The sequence below is a fragment of the Mirounga leonina genome, unplaced genomic scaffold, assembly GCF_011800145.1.
Source record: "Mirounga leonina isolate KUSES-001 unplaced genomic scaffold, KU_Mleo_1.0 Mir_127, whole genome shotgun sequence".
In the NCBI taxonomy this organism is placed as follows: Eukaryota; Metazoa; Chordata; class Mammalia; order Carnivora; family Phocidae; genus Mirounga; species Mirounga leonina.
The window spans coordinates 18,247,853-18,266,492 of NW_023270316.1; the positions used below are offsets into that span (position 1 = coordinate 18,247,853).

The 18,640-nt window shown below is 37.4% G+C and overlaps 1 protein-coding gene across 1 annotated transcript in view; it reads right to left on the reverse strand.

Annotated features, from left to right (window-relative positions):
* Positions 1 to 18,107, reverse strand: part of LOC118009637 (glypican-5-like) — a 176,601-nt gene extending 158,494 nt beyond the window's left edge. The window contains exons 1-3 of the mRNA XM_035003786.1: positions 18,103 to 18,107; positions 15,076 to 15,163; positions 9,609 to 9,742 (exon numbers count right to left, since the gene is read on the reverse strand). Of these exons, the coding sequence (XP_034859677.1) occupies positions 9,609 to 9,742; positions 15,076 to 15,163; positions 18,103 to 18,107 (227 nt within the window). The remainder of the gene's footprint in view (positions 1 to 9,608; positions 9,743 to 15,075; positions 15,164 to 18,102) is intronic.
* Between the last annotated feature and the right edge of the window lie 533 nt (positions 18,108 to 18,640).

Below are 18,640 nucleotides of genomic sequence, written 5' to 3' on the forward strand. Positions count from 1 at the left end.
TTTTTGACCCCCTAGGGTCCTGCTTTTCATTATTCATGTAGGTCTTGACGCTGGCCTGCCTGGGAGCTCCCTTTTCCTCAGCCCTGCTCTGGCCTGGCCTCTTGCCCCCTACCCAAAGCCTTGCCTTGGCCTGCCCTGCCCTGAGTGCCCTCACTCCTACCACTCACCAAGCACTGTTTTAAATTAACCAGAAATGTTCTCATTGAAAGGAACATAACTTTTATTTTAGTAAATTAAACTTACAGGTAATAAATAATAATGGCACCTCAAAGAAGCACTAACTTCCTTTCAGGAAATAGATTGGAAATTGCCTTCTCCAGTCCTATAAGTGATATTAAATTTTTCTCTGAGTTGACTTTTTCCTGACCGATGGATATTTTCATCCACCGAGTTTATATATACACAATTCATCATTAAGCCCGGTATGTCAATACTGATTTAACCATATAAACACATACCCCCAAACACACACATCAAGAATTTTAAACATTAGCTAATTTTGGTTTCATTAATAAAGTATTGTGCTAAATAAGGTTTGACTATGTAGATATAAATTCACGTATCTTAAGCCAACTGATCCTATGTAATATGAACCTATTCCAGCTATCTGGGCAATAATCCTAAGTAATATTAAGTGTTTTTCATTCAGATTATGTTTAAAAGTTTTTCCTATGCTTAATTATTTTAGTCACTTCACTATGTTTTTTTGCAATGAACAGGGTAAAAATTAATTTGCTTTCATGGATAGACACATCCTGAAACAGAACATGCCCTCATTCCTCTCTTTCAACTAAGCAATTTCAAGTGTCTCTTTTAGTTCCCATTCTCAATAAATAAAATTGTTAATGTTCAAGTTGTAAAATTCCTACTCAAATCAAGATTTAATAAACACATGAGAATAACATGGAGCTGCCTGATGATACAATGTTCCATTAAGTTCTTAAGAGACAATTTTGAAAAACAAAACCTCATAAAACCATTTAAATTATATTTTGTCTCAAACATTAAAAACCCAGTGTTTCCAAAAATTCTCCTTCCCCCACCTTCACATCAAAACCCTCTCCTATGTCAAAAATATTTTATTTTTACTAAGCATCTAGGACCGTCTCTATTACCCCAAAGCACAGCCATGCATGCAGCCAATCCCCTTAATTGGCGCATTCTTAAATGAGAGGTTTGGCTAATTGGAATGCTTGCTGGAGAACAGATGGGGCACTGGTGTTGAGACTCTGTCTTAATTTATTGTCCTGGGGTTTTCCTAATTACCCGCTTAACTGGCACAGCCACACCACTTTGAAATAATAATGTACTGCTAATTATCACCGATTTAAGCTTGCTAATAGCTTATTCTTACCAGCTAACTTCAAGAAATCAAGCAGAGAGCAGAAACTGCCACAGGGAAATCACTCTGCCTGGGCTGGTTTAAACAGCTACGTAAGTGCAATGTCCTTTACAGCTGCGCTGATTTGGTTTCTGTCCCAAAAGAGGACACAGTGATGCAATTTTCGGGATGTTTAAAGGAACAGTAGCTCTTCCTTGACTTTCTCAACTTTTGGAGACCTCTGTAACTGGGATGTATCAATAACTCAGAGTCTCAAAGTAGCTCATTATTGGCATTCTACATAAACAGAAAAAACAGGGGGGGGGGGGATTGAACAAGTACAATCCCATCTCCAAAATATCATCAAAAGAATCCAGTACTATGGTTTTGCTTCCCTCCTTCCACACTAAAAAGACTGACATACTCTATACTTCGGGCTTAGCACAACTTCCAGATCCAAGGACAGATTTGGATGTCCTTCAAATGTTAGAAATAGAGCAAGGAAAAGACAAGGTATTAAACAGAAGGGTTCTCTTTTGAAATGAATACAAAGGAGGAAGGGGGAGAAAGAAACAGACTAAGGGGTTGCGAACTTGGGAATTCATAGAGAAATCACTGTATTTAGGATAAGATACTATACTTCTTCCTTAGTTTACACTTATTCTGCATCTGTTTTAGGTACTTTTTCAGACATCTCTAGGTCAGACTCCCTAGAAGCAGTTCCTGAGACAGGAATTTGGATGCAGATGATTGGTTCATCGAGGTAGTGCTCTTAAGAGAAAGGTAGTGAGGGAAGTAGGATAGGGTGGGCAGGAAGAAGGTATATCGGGATGTGGTCTCAGCTGCAGCCAGACTGCACACATGGACTGCATCACACATCTGGACGCATCACACTGAGTAAGGGCAAGCCTTTGATCCCCTGGTGTCCGTCGGGCATTGCTTATGAGCCTCTGCCAAGGGGGTGAAGCAGATGGGAGGTTAACGCACTCTTTCAGGTAGATGAGATGGCATGTAGTCCTCCTCCACATGGAACAGAACTGACCCATGTAACCTGTAGGATATTGCAGAAATGACAGTGGGGACTTCAAGGCTGCATCATAAATACACTGCAGCTTCTGCTTTTCTCTGATTATCTGTCCTGAGGAAAGCCAGCTTCAGAGTTATAAGAAAACTCATTAGGACGGGAACATGAGGCCTCCTGCCAACAGCCCTGTGAGTGTGCCATCTTGGAAGATGATACCTGGTCCTGCTCGAGCCTTCAGAGGATTGCAGCCTCACCTGACCTCGACAGCAATCACCCTAAGAGACCATAGTCAAAAAGAAACCCTGAGCCAAAACCCCACAGCCAAGCAGCTCCCAAATTCCCAACCCACAGAAAATTGCATAATAAATGTTGTTGCTTCTTTAAGTTACTACGTTTCGGAATGATTTGTTGAGTAGCAACAGATAATGAAAATAGATGGCTCTGATTTGTTGAGGACAACTCCCCAGAGAAGAGTGCAACTGTGCATTATCAGCACCTTCGAGAGAGCCACCAGGAGGCAGATGAAACGGCCAGGTAAAGAGGGATGTGAGCAGGACCCCGGTAGCCTCCACCACTGTGGTTACCTCTCCTACGAAATGTTTCCATTAAACCTCCCGTATGACTTAACAGTGTCATGTCATGAACTTAATTATGGATGTTTATATTTTTAAAAATGGTATCTGGCAACAACCTAGAAATCTCGACTTACTAATAACAGTCTCCAAAAATGAAGATGTGTTCAAACAAAAGCTGAGAGGATTTATCAATGGTAGTAAGCAATGAAAAATACCCTAAGGCTAAATAAAGCAAAATGACTCTAGATGGACATGTGGAACTAAAAGAAAAAGCATGAGAAAGAATAAAATATGAGATATTATAATATTGACTATTTAAAAACAATAACAACAATATCTTGGAAGTTGTTAAAATGTTGTTAGAAGTAAGATATTGGTTAGGAATAGGGTAACGGAAGATAGGAAAAGGGTAATGGAGTGAAACTTTTAAGGTTCTTATATTGTTCAATGAAGTGGTTAAAGTTCTAATTTAAAGTAAATAGTAAAAATTAAAAAGGCACATTGTGATCTCTATGGTAACCATTAAAATAATAAAGAAATGCAAATATAAAAAGCCATGAAGGGGCACCTGGGTGACTCAGTTGGTTAAGCATCTAACTTCAGCTCAGGTCATGATCCCAGGGTCCTGCTCAGTGGGAATCAGCTTGTCCCTCTGGCCCTCCCCCCAACACACTCGCGTGTGAGCGTTATACTCTCTCTCTCTCTCAAATAAATAAAACCTTTAAAAAGAGGGGGCCATGAAGATTTTTTTAAAAATTAAATACCTGTTAAAGTCAAAAGAAGGCAAGGAAAGAGGAATAAAAAATAAAGGACATGGGGCACCTGGGGGCTCAGTTGGTTAAGTGTCTGAATCTTGATTTCAGCTCGGGTCATGATCTCAGGGTGGTGAGATCGAGCCCCATGTTGGGTTTCCTGCTCAGCGAGGAGTCTGCTTGAGATTCTCTCCATCTCCCTCTGGCCCTTCCCATGCTTGTGAGCAGTGCTCTCTCTTTCTCTCTCTCTCTCTCTCTAAGTAAATAAGTCTTTAAAAAAAGAATAAAGAACATGGGGTAAAGAGAAAATAAAGAACAAGATGGTAGCTTTAAACTACTTCAGGATAGTATATATCACTGGGACATCTGGCTGGCTCAGTTGGTGGAGCATGGGGCTCTTGATCTTGGGGTTGTAAGTTCGAGCCCCATGTTGGGTGCAGAGATTACTTAAAAAAAAAAAAATCTTAAAAAAAAAAAAGAACACTATATATCACCATAAAAAACTGGGGCATCTGGGTGGCTCAGTCAGCTGAGCATCAGACTCTTGATTTCAACTCATGTCATGATTGAAACATGGGATTGAGGTCATGGGATTGAGCCCCTTGTCAGGCTCCATGCTCAGTGGGGAGTCTGCTTGAGATCTCTCTCTCTCTCCCACTCCCCCTCTGCCTCTCCTCCAGCTCATATGCTCAAGTATGCACTCTCACTCTCTCTCTATCTAAAATAAATAAACCTTAAAAAAATGGACTAAACAACCCAATTGAAAAATGAAAAAGTAATTAATTATCACTTAATAAATAGTGTTGGGTAGCTTAAAAAAAAAGCTAATTGGTCAAATTATTTATAAGTCAACAATAGCTATATTAACACAACCTCAAAAGAATTGCTTGAATAATGGAAAACTATACAAATTAAACTGTTATAAAAACCAGAAAATATTTTTTAGGTCAGGGTACCATAAATCTAACATAATTTTAAAAAACAAATTTGTATATTTAAACAATAAATTTTGGGGCACCTGGCTGGCTCAGTCAGAAAGGCATGCGACTCTTGATCTTGGTGTTGTGAGTTTGCACCCCACACTGGGTATAGAGATTCTAAAATAAATAAGTAAATAAACAGACTTTAAATAACTATTTTTTTATAAGATATACCACTAAAGAAACTAAGCCTAAAGATTTATTTATTTATTTTTAGAAGGAGAGAGAGACAGAGCATGACTGGGAGGGGCAGAGGGAGAGGGAGAAAAAATTCCAAGTAGACTCCCCACTGAGCACGGAGCCCAACCCAGGGCTCAGTCTCACAACCCTGAGATCATGACCTGAGCTGAACTCAAGAATCAGAGGCTTAATCGACTGCGCCACGCAGGCGCCCTATTAAGCAAACTATTGCAATATAATTTTAAAAGACTATGAGTTATTTATATGTAAAAATGTATTTTAAATTGTTAAACATAGAACTGTGTTTATCTCCATTTACATCGGCGAAACAACTGATGCATTTTACAATTTCTATTTTTCACCTACTAGAGCAATTAATTATATTTATAGAAATTGATGTGGGGTTTTTTTGTTGTCGTTCCATTGCTTTATTTTAATAGTTTTAAATTGGTTTAAATTTATAAATAATACTTTCTGTTATAGATACTCTCATGGGAATTGCCCAAGGTAAATAAAGAAAACCCAAGAAAACCTACCATGGATACAATACAATACAATATAAAAACTAACTCAGAAGATGTTGATTTTTTTAACTTTACTTTTTTATGAATTGCACAAAATAGTGTTCAATGATTTTGTCATTGATTTGGATGGCCTGACTGGAAATTCATTTTTTCCTTATCTATTTTTTATTTTACAATAAACTTTCATTTTGTTCTAATTAATGAGGAAGTCCCAAGTCAAAAAGTCTTCAGCAAATTACATTTTATCTCTATCTGGATAATCACTCTATCTACTACACATCATAATGAAAAATTATGCATATGAAATGGCAAAAAAAGGTTATTTAAAAATTGAGTATCATTAGCTCTCATGAAAATTTTGACTAAAGGAGTTTTAACTATGTTTTTATTAGGAAAATAGGATTTTTAAAAAACGCTTTTCATCTAAAGTTTAAAATAACAGTGTATATAGGTATGTTAATTTATATATATACACAGACAAACACACACATATTTTCTGAGATACAGAGAGCTAAGCATCCTCCTCAACTCCTGGCATACTATCATAACTTATTACTTGAAATAGAATTTTTTTTACAAATACCCATTCTTATATATTTAGTATATGTACTTTCCCAAATCCTTTTCTTGAAAAATACCTACTGATATTTATATATTTGTTTTTAATTTATAAAAATGGTATTGCACTATTCTCATTCTGCTTAATACTTTTTTCTCTTTAATCATGATATTTTTTGATGCATGAAAATATATTCTTTCCTTCTGACTCTTTATGTTCCAAAGTAATATATTTTATTTTTCCATTTTTCTTATTATGGACACATAACTTGCCTCTAGCTCTCAGCCACCACAGATACTCAAGAATTCTCCTTGTGAATATAAGCAAGGGTTTCTTGGGATACATCCTAAGATAGACTATAAGAATTTTACAAGGTACAACAAGCTTCTTGCTAGAATGGTTCTACCAGTGAACCACATGATTGTACACAAAGAAAATCCGATCCTATCAACAGACCAACCATTAGAATGGAGTTCAGAAAAGTAACCAGATATAGTATTATAAACATATCTTTTTCTCAATCTGTCTATTCAATATTCATCTCATTTGCTTGGCTGGTCTGTGTACACGGAGGTGGGCTTGGAGAATGTTTGGATTACCATAACCTGAGACAGAGGGTGACTCCAATTATATCCTCCTATGTATGTGCTATCTGCTTGAGCAAATCAAAACATGTACTGCCACCTGCTTATCTAGCTAACAATTTGGCAAATGTTTTTATCCCTTTACCAATTAGTAAGGATAATTAGGAATATTTCACTTACAACTGGTAAGAGTGTCTTCACTGTTAGACCTCAAGGCAATTCACCCATTCCATGACAGACAGGAGCCTTGATCATTTGGACATCCTATAGGACACCATGCTGATAATAAAATATTGATCACATCATCCTAGTTGCCTTAGTAGACATGTGCGTGACTCTGGTGGGGAAAAATATTGACATTTCAAGGGCTTGAGAATTCAGCAGGGTTTCTAAATGTCCAGTAGTCTGGATCTTATTGGGATATTCTAATGTAAAAGGCCAATTTCTGCCTTGAGATAACCTAGCACTCAGGAAGAGGCACAATACTATTTGGGTCCCTTTGCACATTAGAGAAAACATGATACACACTTGAGTGTGTTGCTACACCCCTTTTATAAAGTAGCCCCAAGGAGCTTTTGCATGAGAAAGAAAAGTCTGTAGGTTGGCGTCTTGCAAACTGTTCTGATATTCAGTCCAGATGACCCAGCTCATCCACTCAATGGTGCCTGAAGTACCAGTGGCAAATGAAGATGCTCTACAGAGATTCTGGAAAGTCCCATTAGAAGAACAACAGTATAGACATCAAGGATTTGGGACTAAAAGCATTCCCGCTTTTGCTAAACATTGCTTTTGTTGGTTTGTTTGGTTAGTTGGTTGGTTGGTTGGTTTGCAACTGGGATCTGATAGAAACTACACACTTGACCATGAGCTAGCAAGTGACACTGCAACCTGAGATACCCATGATCTAAGTGCTATCTGATCTGCCACGCTATGAGATCAGACCTATATAGAAGCAATATATCATCAAGTGGAAGTGATCTATTGAAAATCAGGCTCAAGTGGGTAGAAAAAGCACAAGTTAAGATGCACAGAAAGTAGCTCATAGTCACTCAGCACCTACTCTGCTACATTTCCCCAGCTATTTCATTTGCAATGTATGACCTCATGGGGAATTATCAATGATGAAGGATAAATAAAATTCAGGCCTAGTTTATGGACATGGAAAGATAAATAGAATTCAGGAGATGTTTATGTATAGGTCTGCACAACATGTAAGTATTAAGCCAAAGTATACTGCCCTAGCAATTAAGTTCCATTTAGGCGTGGCAATAAAAAATGTGTAGAAATAAAGTACGTAAGCGGGCTCATGTGTAATACCTCTGGTTGTGCACTTTGTGTGGTGTGACATTGGTCTATGATGGACCTACTCTTGTTCTTGGGCAATGGCTAACTGGTGGCTGGCCAGTTAGGGACAGAGAAATACGTAGAGTTTGCAAGATCGGTGACAAGGACGTTTATTCAGTGGCTGGACAGATACTTATAAAACTAGCTATTCATACGAACCTCTCATTATTCCTGAGACACTTCACTTGTATTGGGTTTTGTTTTGTCTTTCCAACAACTGAATTGCTCTGGTGGTGAAACAGACATGACCTTTAAGAACTTAAGATCTTCCTTAGCTAGATTTTATTACAAGACACTCTACACTATACCTAGCCACTATATGCTATGTGCTATCCTAACACATTAATTTCTCAAATACAAGAAAAGACTGCTGATCACTATAGAAGTTTGGAGGAAAAAAGAACAGCTATTTTGCATGCAAACAAAGTGCTAATTCTTTTGAGCTGTGGCAAATAGCCAGCATAGCCCAGATCTTTATTCCAAATTATAGTCCATCTGAGAAGAGAATGAGGCAATTAGGAACACTGTCCCAAAAGGAAAGACAGATTCTACATTATAGAGAGTAAAGCTATGTAACATACTGAGTTTGCCATAAGGTATTATTAGAAATAACTACTTGAATTAATAAATGAATATAGAATTCTAAATTTCAATTCAATTCAAAAACACCCACTGAGAGGGACGCCTGGGTGGCTCAGTCGGTTAAGCGGCTGCCTTCGACCCAGGTCATGATCCCAGGGTCCCGGGATCGAGTCCCACATCGGGCTCCTTGATCAGCAGGGAACCTGCTTCTCCCTGTCTCTCCCTCTGCTTGTGCTCTCTCTGTCAAATAAATAAAATCTTAAAAAAAAAAAAGAAAAGAAAAACACCCACTGAGAATCTAGTATTTGCCAGGACGTACACTGATCAATAGAATGCAGAAGTAAATAAAATAATAGTTTCCTTCATTTTTAAGAGTTTTTCAGTTTGACTGTCAATTATCAAGCAAAGAGATTATTAATGAAGGCTTTAATTTAACATGTGAAACAATGACGGGAATAGTGGTAGAAATGTGAGTTATAGAAGCAAGCTACTCAATGTTTATCATTTTGAATCAATAGATAGCCATTTTCAGCATTCCAGATAAAAGGCATAGAAACTTCTTCTTATCCAACCATTTTCTAACAGATGCTTAGCATATAGTAATACTGATTTCATCATTTATGTGAATACTCTGTGTTCATCGTCCAATACAGTAGCTATACACAGAATTAAGACTAAAATTAATTAAAATTAAAAATTCAATCCTCAGTCACACTAGCCATATTTCAAACTAATTTTTTTATTTTATTGTGGTAAGATCTACCCTCTTAAAATGTGAAGGGTACAATACAGTGTTGTTGGTCACAGGGAGAAGGAAGTGGGGAGGTATTAATTAATGGGCATAAAGTTTCAGTGAAGCAAGATGCGTAAGTCCTAGAGATCTGCTGTACAACACTGGAGACCAGCCATATTTTAAGTGCACAGTGACTGCACGTGCCTATCGCCTGCCATATTGTATTACAGCAAGTGTCCCTTATCACAGAAAGTTTTATTGGTCTCACAAGTTGCACTTATATTCCTAATTTATTGAATAGGAGCAACCGCTGAATTTTAAAAGTAATCAATGGTGATCTTTTTTTCTTCAATAGTGTATTTCGGTCTACTTAATTGAATACATTCTATTCTGTTGAAAATTAATGGCTTACTTTCTCTTCTCTTTCTGGTTGTAAAACAAATGTCTTACTTTCTTCTGTTGGCAAGTGTCTCTTCATCGTTTCTGGGAGAGATCTTCATCCCATGCTTCTCTTTGCTTCCATCAAAAGAACAACGGGGGCTTTGTGTAGGTGTTCTGATTAGACGGCCACAAATCTTATTGACCTTTCAAAGAGAAAATATTAAAAGACAGTTAGAAACCAACCTCCATCCTACCTGAGAATGTAATGTTTGTAATGTAATGTCCAAAACAATGGCATGTTCTTACTTATACCTCAATAGTAACTTTTAAGACATAAAATGTTAAAAGAAAAAAGACATAAAATGTCAATTTTCGAGCGGGGGAATTAAATTATCTGTATAAAATGGCAGCCATGATAAATTGATGCTATACATATATATTGATATACTTTGCCTGAGTACATGTATAAAATACATGAAGAAAATATATATGCAGAATGAGTCAGAGAACTATATTAATAAACTTGCTTGCTTATATAAATAAGACTACTTAACCAAGGTAGATATTATTTATGTTTTATATTCAACTGATGACAATCACATAATTGTACAGATATTTCAATGAAATAATTTGCTATTGAATATGCAGTCTGTTTCTAAGTGAGTTCTAAGAGTGGTTTTCTTCTTAAGGTCCTTTCCCAGAAATAATAATGATTTTGTTTATGTAGAGATCTCATTTTGTAATAGCTTTATATCTTCTTCCTGTATTTTGAAACTATTAGTATAGTTGTTTTTTAAATAATTATCCAAATGAAAAATTCATTAAAAAACTTACTAGCAAACATCTTTGTATAATTTACATAATTATCATTGAAAAATTAAGTAATGAATTGGACATATTATCATGTAAAGCAATAAAAAAGACTCACATGATACCTTATACACTTAAAGAGGTAGAGTAGTATAATCGCAAATATATAAAAGCATTGCCTAGGAATCAGGAGACTTTGGTTCTTGTCCAAATTTTTTTCCATCTTAATCACTGAGATCTTGAAGACAGTAGCAGAACTTCTTTGAATTTGACTCCTTTAGATGTAAGATGAAGACGTTAGAGTAAATTACTCCAAAGTTCCCTTAAAGTTATCAATTTCTTTGATTTTCCATGCAATGGGCATTAAAGGAATTATACATTAATTTGTTTCTTGAACCCGTATTTATTTTGCTTCTAATATTTGCAAAGAACATGTATTAAAGTTTAGAAGAGATAAAAGATGGGAAACTGAATTTTCTCCTAAAAGAGCTGACAATTTCAGAAGAAAGAAAAAATAATTCTCAAACATCAAAATGCAAGATGTGTATGTGTGAAAAGAGAGGGACTAACACAGTGTTGCGGACACTTGGAGGGTGAAGAGTGACGCCAGGAAAGACCATCATGGGAAAGACCACTCCACTGGCATGAAGCTTGGAGTATGGGTCGGGCCTGAATATGCTGAGATTGATTTCAAGTCAGCCAAATTATAAATATACAAATATTTACTGCACCCCATTCTTTTCGATGCTAGAGATGAAACATGAATCAGGTGTGGCCCTTGCACACAATTAAGATAAAAGTCAGACATGTAAAACGGTAATTATAATAGAACAAGACCCCGGCAACCACAGAAATAGCTAGAAGTAACACGGAAACACTCAGAAAATGGACAGCTTCAGTCTGCTTGGGGTGTTCAGGGAAAAGCTTCAGGAGGTCATGTCTAAAGAACAAGGTAAAGCATAAACTAAGAGTCTGTCAGGTGGACAAAGCAGGGAAAAAATTTAGGAGAGAGTAGAAAAGCAAAGAGATGTGCTACTTAACATGTTGACATAGGACAAAAAGTGAATAATGAAATAAAATGGTAGAGCAAAAGGTGAGACATAAAAATGCCATGATTTGACCTGAAAACCAAGCCAAAGAACTTGCTCCGGCAGATGGAGAGCAGGAAAAGCTTCCAAGCAGAAAAATGGTAGCTTAAGATTCCCACAAGAGAAAAATCACCATGACAGCAGTGTGGAGAGAAGGAGACCAAAGAAGCATCCTTTAGTAGAACAGTGGAGCAGAACTGGAGCCCAAAGTCATGGCAGAGGAAGAAAGAAGCAGGTCGAAGAGGCATGCTGGAGAGCAAGACAGTAGCATGGAGACTGATTAGATGTATCATGTTGTTATAACAAAAAATAACGATGAAAGGCAGAGGAAAAATCCTCAAGGAGGTAGATGCAAGAAAATATGAGGCTAACACAAAAAAGAGGTAAAAAAGATAAAATGGTAGTTTGCCTTGAAAGACAGGATTATAGAGGGTAATAGTAAAAGGAAATTTTTACTATTCTGAAGGCTGGGCTAGAGATAAATGTTAGAGCATTTTCAATGCCAACCTCAGTTTTATTATTAGACAAAAGCCTCTGATGACTTTCTAATGGAAAAGTTAAAATACTAGAGCTGATATTTAGTCAATGAATCTGGAGGCATGGTCCAAGTTAGGCTGGGGAGGCAGACCTGGTAGAGACAAGTAAATTGTTAAGAGAGTCCTGCAGTAGCCCTGAGCGGGGGAAATGACTTTGAACGTTAGTGGTGACAGCGACCATGAAGAGAAAGATTCATGAATCACAGACACAAGAGAAGTACAATCAACAAGGCCACATCCAGAACACTGACACCACCAAAGGGTGTGGGAGATGTCAAGCAACAAAACTGTTTGTCATTCATGGCCAGTGGGAACGAAGAATGGTACAGACAGTTTGGAAGACAGTTTGGTGGCTTCTCACAAAAATAAAATTATCCAAAGGAATTGAAAACTTATGTCCACACAAAAACCTGCGCATGGTTGTTCACAGCAGTTTCATTCAGGATTGCCAAAACGTGGAAGCAACCAAGAGGTCCTTCAGTATGTGAATGGACAAAACTGTGGTACCTTTTTTATTCAGCACTAAATTATTATTATTTATTATTATACAGCACTAAAAAGAATATTATTCAGCGCTAAAAAGATATGAGGGGCACCTGGGTGGCTCAGTCAATTAAGCGTCTGACTCGGTTTCGGCTCAGGTCATGATCTCATCAGGGTTGTGGGATCGAGCCCCACACCGGGCTCCACGCTCAGCAGGGAGTCTGCTTGAGATTCTCTTTTCCTCTCCCTCTGCCACTCCCCCCTCTTTCTCAAATAAAAAAATAAATGCATCTTTAAAAAAATGGAAAGAAATGAGCTATTAGGCCATGCAAAGACGTGGAGGAAACTTAATTGCCTTTTACTAAGTAAAAGAAGCCAATTTGAAAAGGCTGAAAGCTGTATGATTCCAACTATATGACATTCTAGAAAAGGAAAAACTATGGAGGCAGTGGTTGTCAGAGATCAGAGGGAATATAAGGGTAAGGGGGCAGAGTACAGAGGATGCTTGGGGTGGTAGAACTACTGTGTATTATACTATAATGGCAGATACATGTCATTATAAATTTGTCCAAACCCCTGGAATATACAACACCAGGAGTGAATCCTGATGTAAGCTATAGACTCTGGCAGATAATGATGTGGCAGCTGAGGTTCATCAATCCCAACAAATGTCTGACTCTGATAGAGGATGTCGAGAACAGGGCAGGCTAAGCATGAGTGAGGGCAGGGGATATATGGGGAATCTTGCCTTCTGCTCAGTTTCAATTTGAACCTGAAGCTGCTCTAAAAATTAAAGTCTATTAAAAAAAAAAATCAGTAGGGCTTATAGCAAATGCCTGAAAGTAAGAAGTTAAAGAAGTGTAAGGCCAAGGTGTTAAAAGGCCCAAAGCAAATTTCCGCAAAGCTGAAAAACAGTGATAGTGGAGTGTAAGTAATTATTAGTGCAAAGAGCTAAAATATCTTTAAATGGAAAAAAGTATCTTCATTGTCAACAACTCCTAGTAACAAAAACCAAGGGAAGACGATGTAAGTTGGTAGTAGAAATATTGACTAAAATTGTTTAGTGATACTGAATAATATTTTAAATAAAGGAGCACAATAAGAGAGAAACAAACTGCTATCATGATCCAATGTGACTAGCCACAGAGCTCTAGACAAGTCTTGAAACTTCTAGGAATCTCGGTTTTCTCGTCCTTGAAAATTGAGAAAAATCAAACCCTAAGTTAAGGGACATCTTATTTCATCCTGCCCCTCCCATGCTGGACCTAAGACCATATCTGCTCTTGAACATATTTCCTAGACAGGTAGATGGAAAGCTGAAAATACCAGCCTCACAAGATCTTTATTCCCATTATATTTGTAATGTTTTGGGGGGGGTTTTTGGGCTTATTTTATGATTCTATTTATTTTTTTAGTTTTTTTTAAATTTTTGATATATAATTCACATAACATTATAATTCACATAACATTATACATATTAGTTTCAGGTATACAACATAATGATTCAATATTTGTAAAAACTGATCACCAGAGTAAGTCCAATTTTGTTTTGATTTTTTACAAATAGAAAAGAAAATGTACAAGCCATAGACTTACAAGTCATCTCTTTGATGGTATCCAAAGGTACAGGCATATAGAGCAAATTCCAACAAATATAAATAAATTTCAAAGCCCTTCGATTTGTTGACTTGCTATCCTGGGAGCTCGACTTCACACCTTATGGAAAGGGAATGGAAAGGGATCTGTTAGCCTTAGCCTGTCACCTTAGCTCCCCTGGGGCTGAGCCGATTTGGGTGGCCCATTTCAATACCTTCTTGCTATTGAAAAGTCCTTCACACTTACTTTGACTATTTTTCGTCTTCGGCTTACACAGCCATCTCCTCCTGATTCTCTCCTCCCTGCTCTCTACCATTCTCCCCTGCAATCAGTCTGAAGTGTCTCAGAAAAAAAAAAAAGTTTTCCTGCTTAGTGCTGACCTACTCTTGCTTTGAAGCTCCTCCTCTGGCTTCCCCATGGATCTTCAAGTTCCCATCTCACCTTGAAATGCCTCTCTTAGTCGCTCCTAAGCCACGTCATTTCTCCCACTGGGAGCGAGTACTTGTTTCAGCAACTCCTTGTCACCGGCCGACCCTCCCATTCTCACTGCAATCTTAGCCCTAATGCAAAAGCACCAATTTTTCCTAGAGCCTCCCTCTCTGTTCACTCAGTCTTACTCAAATGATCAAATCATCAAAACTTGTGGTTAATAATCTCACAAAGTTTTTTATTTATTTTTAAGATTTTATTTATTTGAGAGAGTTGAGCTAGAGAGAGAGAGAGAATGAGCTGGGGGACGAGCAGAGGGAGAGCGACAAGCAGACCCCCCTGCTGAGCAAGGAGCCCGACGCTACACAGGGCTCAATTCCAGGACCCAGGGATCATGACCTGAGCCGAAGGCAGACACTTAACTGACTGAACCACCCAGGCACCCAGAAAAGATTTTTAAAGAACAACTTCGATTGTTCATTTTCATTTGATTTCCATAAGCAGAGCCTCCACTTCTTTTGCAATGATCTTTTAAAATGTTATAATAATAATAATTACTATTATTATTGAAGAGAAACATGTTTAGAATATTACCAATTGAAAAGCAATGAATGTGGAGGTATTGTGAGTGCTTACTAAGCAATCCGGTTCAGAGGATGAAGCAGAGATGGATGCTCCATCACTGTAAGAGGCAAAAAAAGAAGGAGAATTAAAGCTGTTAGCAGTTTTGAATCTGTTAATCAGGGTGAAAAAAGATCCAATCACCAATGTGTAGAAGTTAGAAGGCAGAATAAGTGTATTGTTTTGGTTATCTGTTAGAGCAGGAGATAAATTCTCATTTAAAACTTTGAATTGGAGGTAATTCTAAAAGGTAGTTCTAAATGATGGATTGGAGAGAAAAAGAAAGTTAATGAGTAGAATCACCTCTGTAGGGCAAAGAGTTAAAACCATGAAAATGGTGAAATAACAAAATGGATATAGAATGCCAAGAAGGTCAGAAAGAAAATCATTTAGCAGGAGAAAAACAACTCTGAAAATACACCAGGAAACAAAGAGGAGAAGGAAGAGGGACTGGAAAGGAGGAAGAGGAGAAGGAAAGGATAAAGGGAGGAAAGGAAGGAAGAGAGGGAAGGCGGGAGGGAGAACTCTACTACTAAGAGAGCTGGCAGTCATTGAGAAGGCATCCGACCTTGATCTAGAGGTGAGAAAATTGAAGCCCAAAGCAGGAATATAACTGTGCTAAGGCTACTCTAGTTAGTGGATGAGTCTTTCTGCTGCTATTGAATCAACAGTCCCTTCTTTATACTAACTAGCGGTCTTGTTATTCACATCTTCTTAGCTACTGTGAGGAATTCATATTCTATAAGACCTGGTTCCTGAGGGTCCTATGTGAATAATATAATTTGGATTGAAGATGATCGACATCTATGAATAGACCACAGAGGCTCGTTTTTCCTTTGCATGTGGAAATGGATGAGGGAAACACGGCTGTTATTCCCTTTAAGATTCCAGCAAACTAATGGAGGTGGGGAGAAAGAAAGAATTGCAAGGATATTAGACAATTTGATTTCTGACCTGATTTTAGGATAACTAAATTTATGAAATAGAAGTCCTCCCCTGATGCAACCCCCAAGTTCCAACTTTGTGATAGAGTCACGTAAGATTCAGTAGCTTCCGGAGCTAAAGACTACACAGCAAAATAATTTTGGTTTGATCAAATACCTGATTAGCAGAATTAGAAAAGCAAACTTCTGTCAGATTTCATTATAAATATCACAACTGACAATATATTGGATTTTCTTGGATTTATGAATACTCAATATTTTCTCTAAAAAGAGATTTGTTTTCAATATAAAAAGGCTTTTCATATTGCTAGGGATCTGTGGTTGCACTTAAAATCCATGGTTGATATCAAAAACTTTCTAATCCACATACTTTTTTTTTAAGATTTTATTTATTTATTTTACAGAGAGAGTGAAAGAGCACAAGTCGGGGAAGCAGTAGAAGGAGAGGGAGAATCAGAGTCCCCACCGATGCAGGGCTCAATCCCAGGACCCTGGGATCATGACCTAAGCCGAAGGCAGACACTTAACCATCTGAGCCACCCAGGTGCCCTAATCCACATACTTTTAAATTGCCTATTAAAATACTTTAGTGAATAAATGTTATTTTGGCATTGCAAATAACTTTTTAAAGTTATTAAAAATTTCATATCACCTTCTGTGCTTTCCATGTTAGATGCAACTGATCAAGATTGCTTTTAATCATGATACTATAACTGCATATTGAAGACCTGTGATGATTAATTGTGCCTTTACTGGCCACAGGGTGCCAAGATTCCACATTATTTCTGGGTGTGTCCGTGACCATATTTCCAGATGAGATTAGCATCTGAGTCAGTGGATTCAGCAAAGAGGACTGCCTTCACCAATGTGCGTGGGCATCATACCATCTACTGAGGGCCTGGATAGAACAAAAGACAGAGGAAGGAGGAATTCGTCTTTTTCCCTGCCTCATGGAGTAAACTGGGACATGTCATCTCCTCTTCTTCTGCCCTCAGACTGGGATTCACACCATCAGATTCCCTGGTTCTCAGGCCTTCAGACTCCGGCTGAATTAAATGCTCCTGGCTTTCCTTGGTCTCCACGCTGCAGACAGCAGATAGTGGGATTTCTCAGCCTCCATGATCACATGTGCAATTCCTCATAATAAATCTCTCCATATATATATTTATCTGGAGAACTGTAAATAATACAATGCCAAAATCAGGCTTGACTAAATAACATATCTTTTAATGATTGCGCAAACTGTTGTGAACATCATAGTCTTTATCATTGCTTACATCTGCTTTGATGCCTGTAATGAAATGATTATAATTACATGCAAGTAATAAAAGGAGCACGCAGATAGGTAAAACCCTTAAAACATAAAAATCTTGTTTAATTTTCCTTAAGTTATCAATGAATTTCCTTCATGTGTCATTGTATTTTGACAAAAGTATATATCTTCTCATCCTATAGATACACATGATAGTGTCCCCCTACATTATAACATAATTTGTGAACTCAATCTTTGAATCAGGTAGATTCCACCCAAAGCATGTTCCTGGTATATTCTTCAATATAATGCATCATATACTTCAATGAACATATAAAAACATGCTGAATTAATGTTGATAAATGTCTAAATAATTTTTTTAAAGATTTGATTTATTTATTTGACAGAGAGAGAGAATACAAGCAGTGGGTGCGGCAGGCAGAGGGAGAGGGAGAAGCAGGCTTCCCGCAGAGCCAGGAGCCCGATGCGGGGCTCAATCCCAGGACCCTAGGATCATGACCTGAGCCGGAGGCAGCCGCTTAACCAACTGAGCCACCCAGGCATCCCTATAAATGTTTAAAAATGTTTAATTAAATAAATAATAATTAAACCATATTAATTAAGCAAGAGTAATAATATAGTCAAATCATATGATCAGAAATGAATTTCAGGAAAATTGAACTTAAAGGAGTCATTTATAAAATATATCCTATTTTTCTGACAATTTCCATTAGTAAGTCAGATGTTTTCCCATTCAAAGTTACTTTAGGTGAGAAATATCAACGTCGTGAGGATTAGAATTACGGCATGGTGATAGTATATTATTATAAAAGATTTTGCTAAGTTTGTATTAATGGAAGTGAGAAACCAAGTGATTACAGAATATCATACCCTGTAACTGTGGAACAATCACCATCTAAATAATATGCATGCTACTTTGAAGTTCAAGGTATAAATAACTCCAGCAGTCAGCTGTGGAAAAGATGGGAAAGTTATAGCCATAATACCACTTTTAAAACACTAGTACATTCTAGTATTGCAACAATGAATATTTATAGTAAGTTATAAATTATTAAGACTCCATAAAGCAGTACTTTTAAATGTAAGTTAGCCATAAGGAGAATTCTAAGTTTGTACAAGGTGCCCAGTTCCTGGGAAAAAGCAAATAAAACAATGTTAAAGCTGAGTAAGGAAGAAAACACCTTACTGTCTCCGCTTTGTAAGAGTAAAGATATGTTTACTCTATAGGCAGAAAAGAGTGAAGAAGGCCCTTTTCCCAAAGAATGTTTGGCCTTGACTGGTTGACTTCTCCTGCCTTTCCTTCTAATTTTCCAGAAGTTGC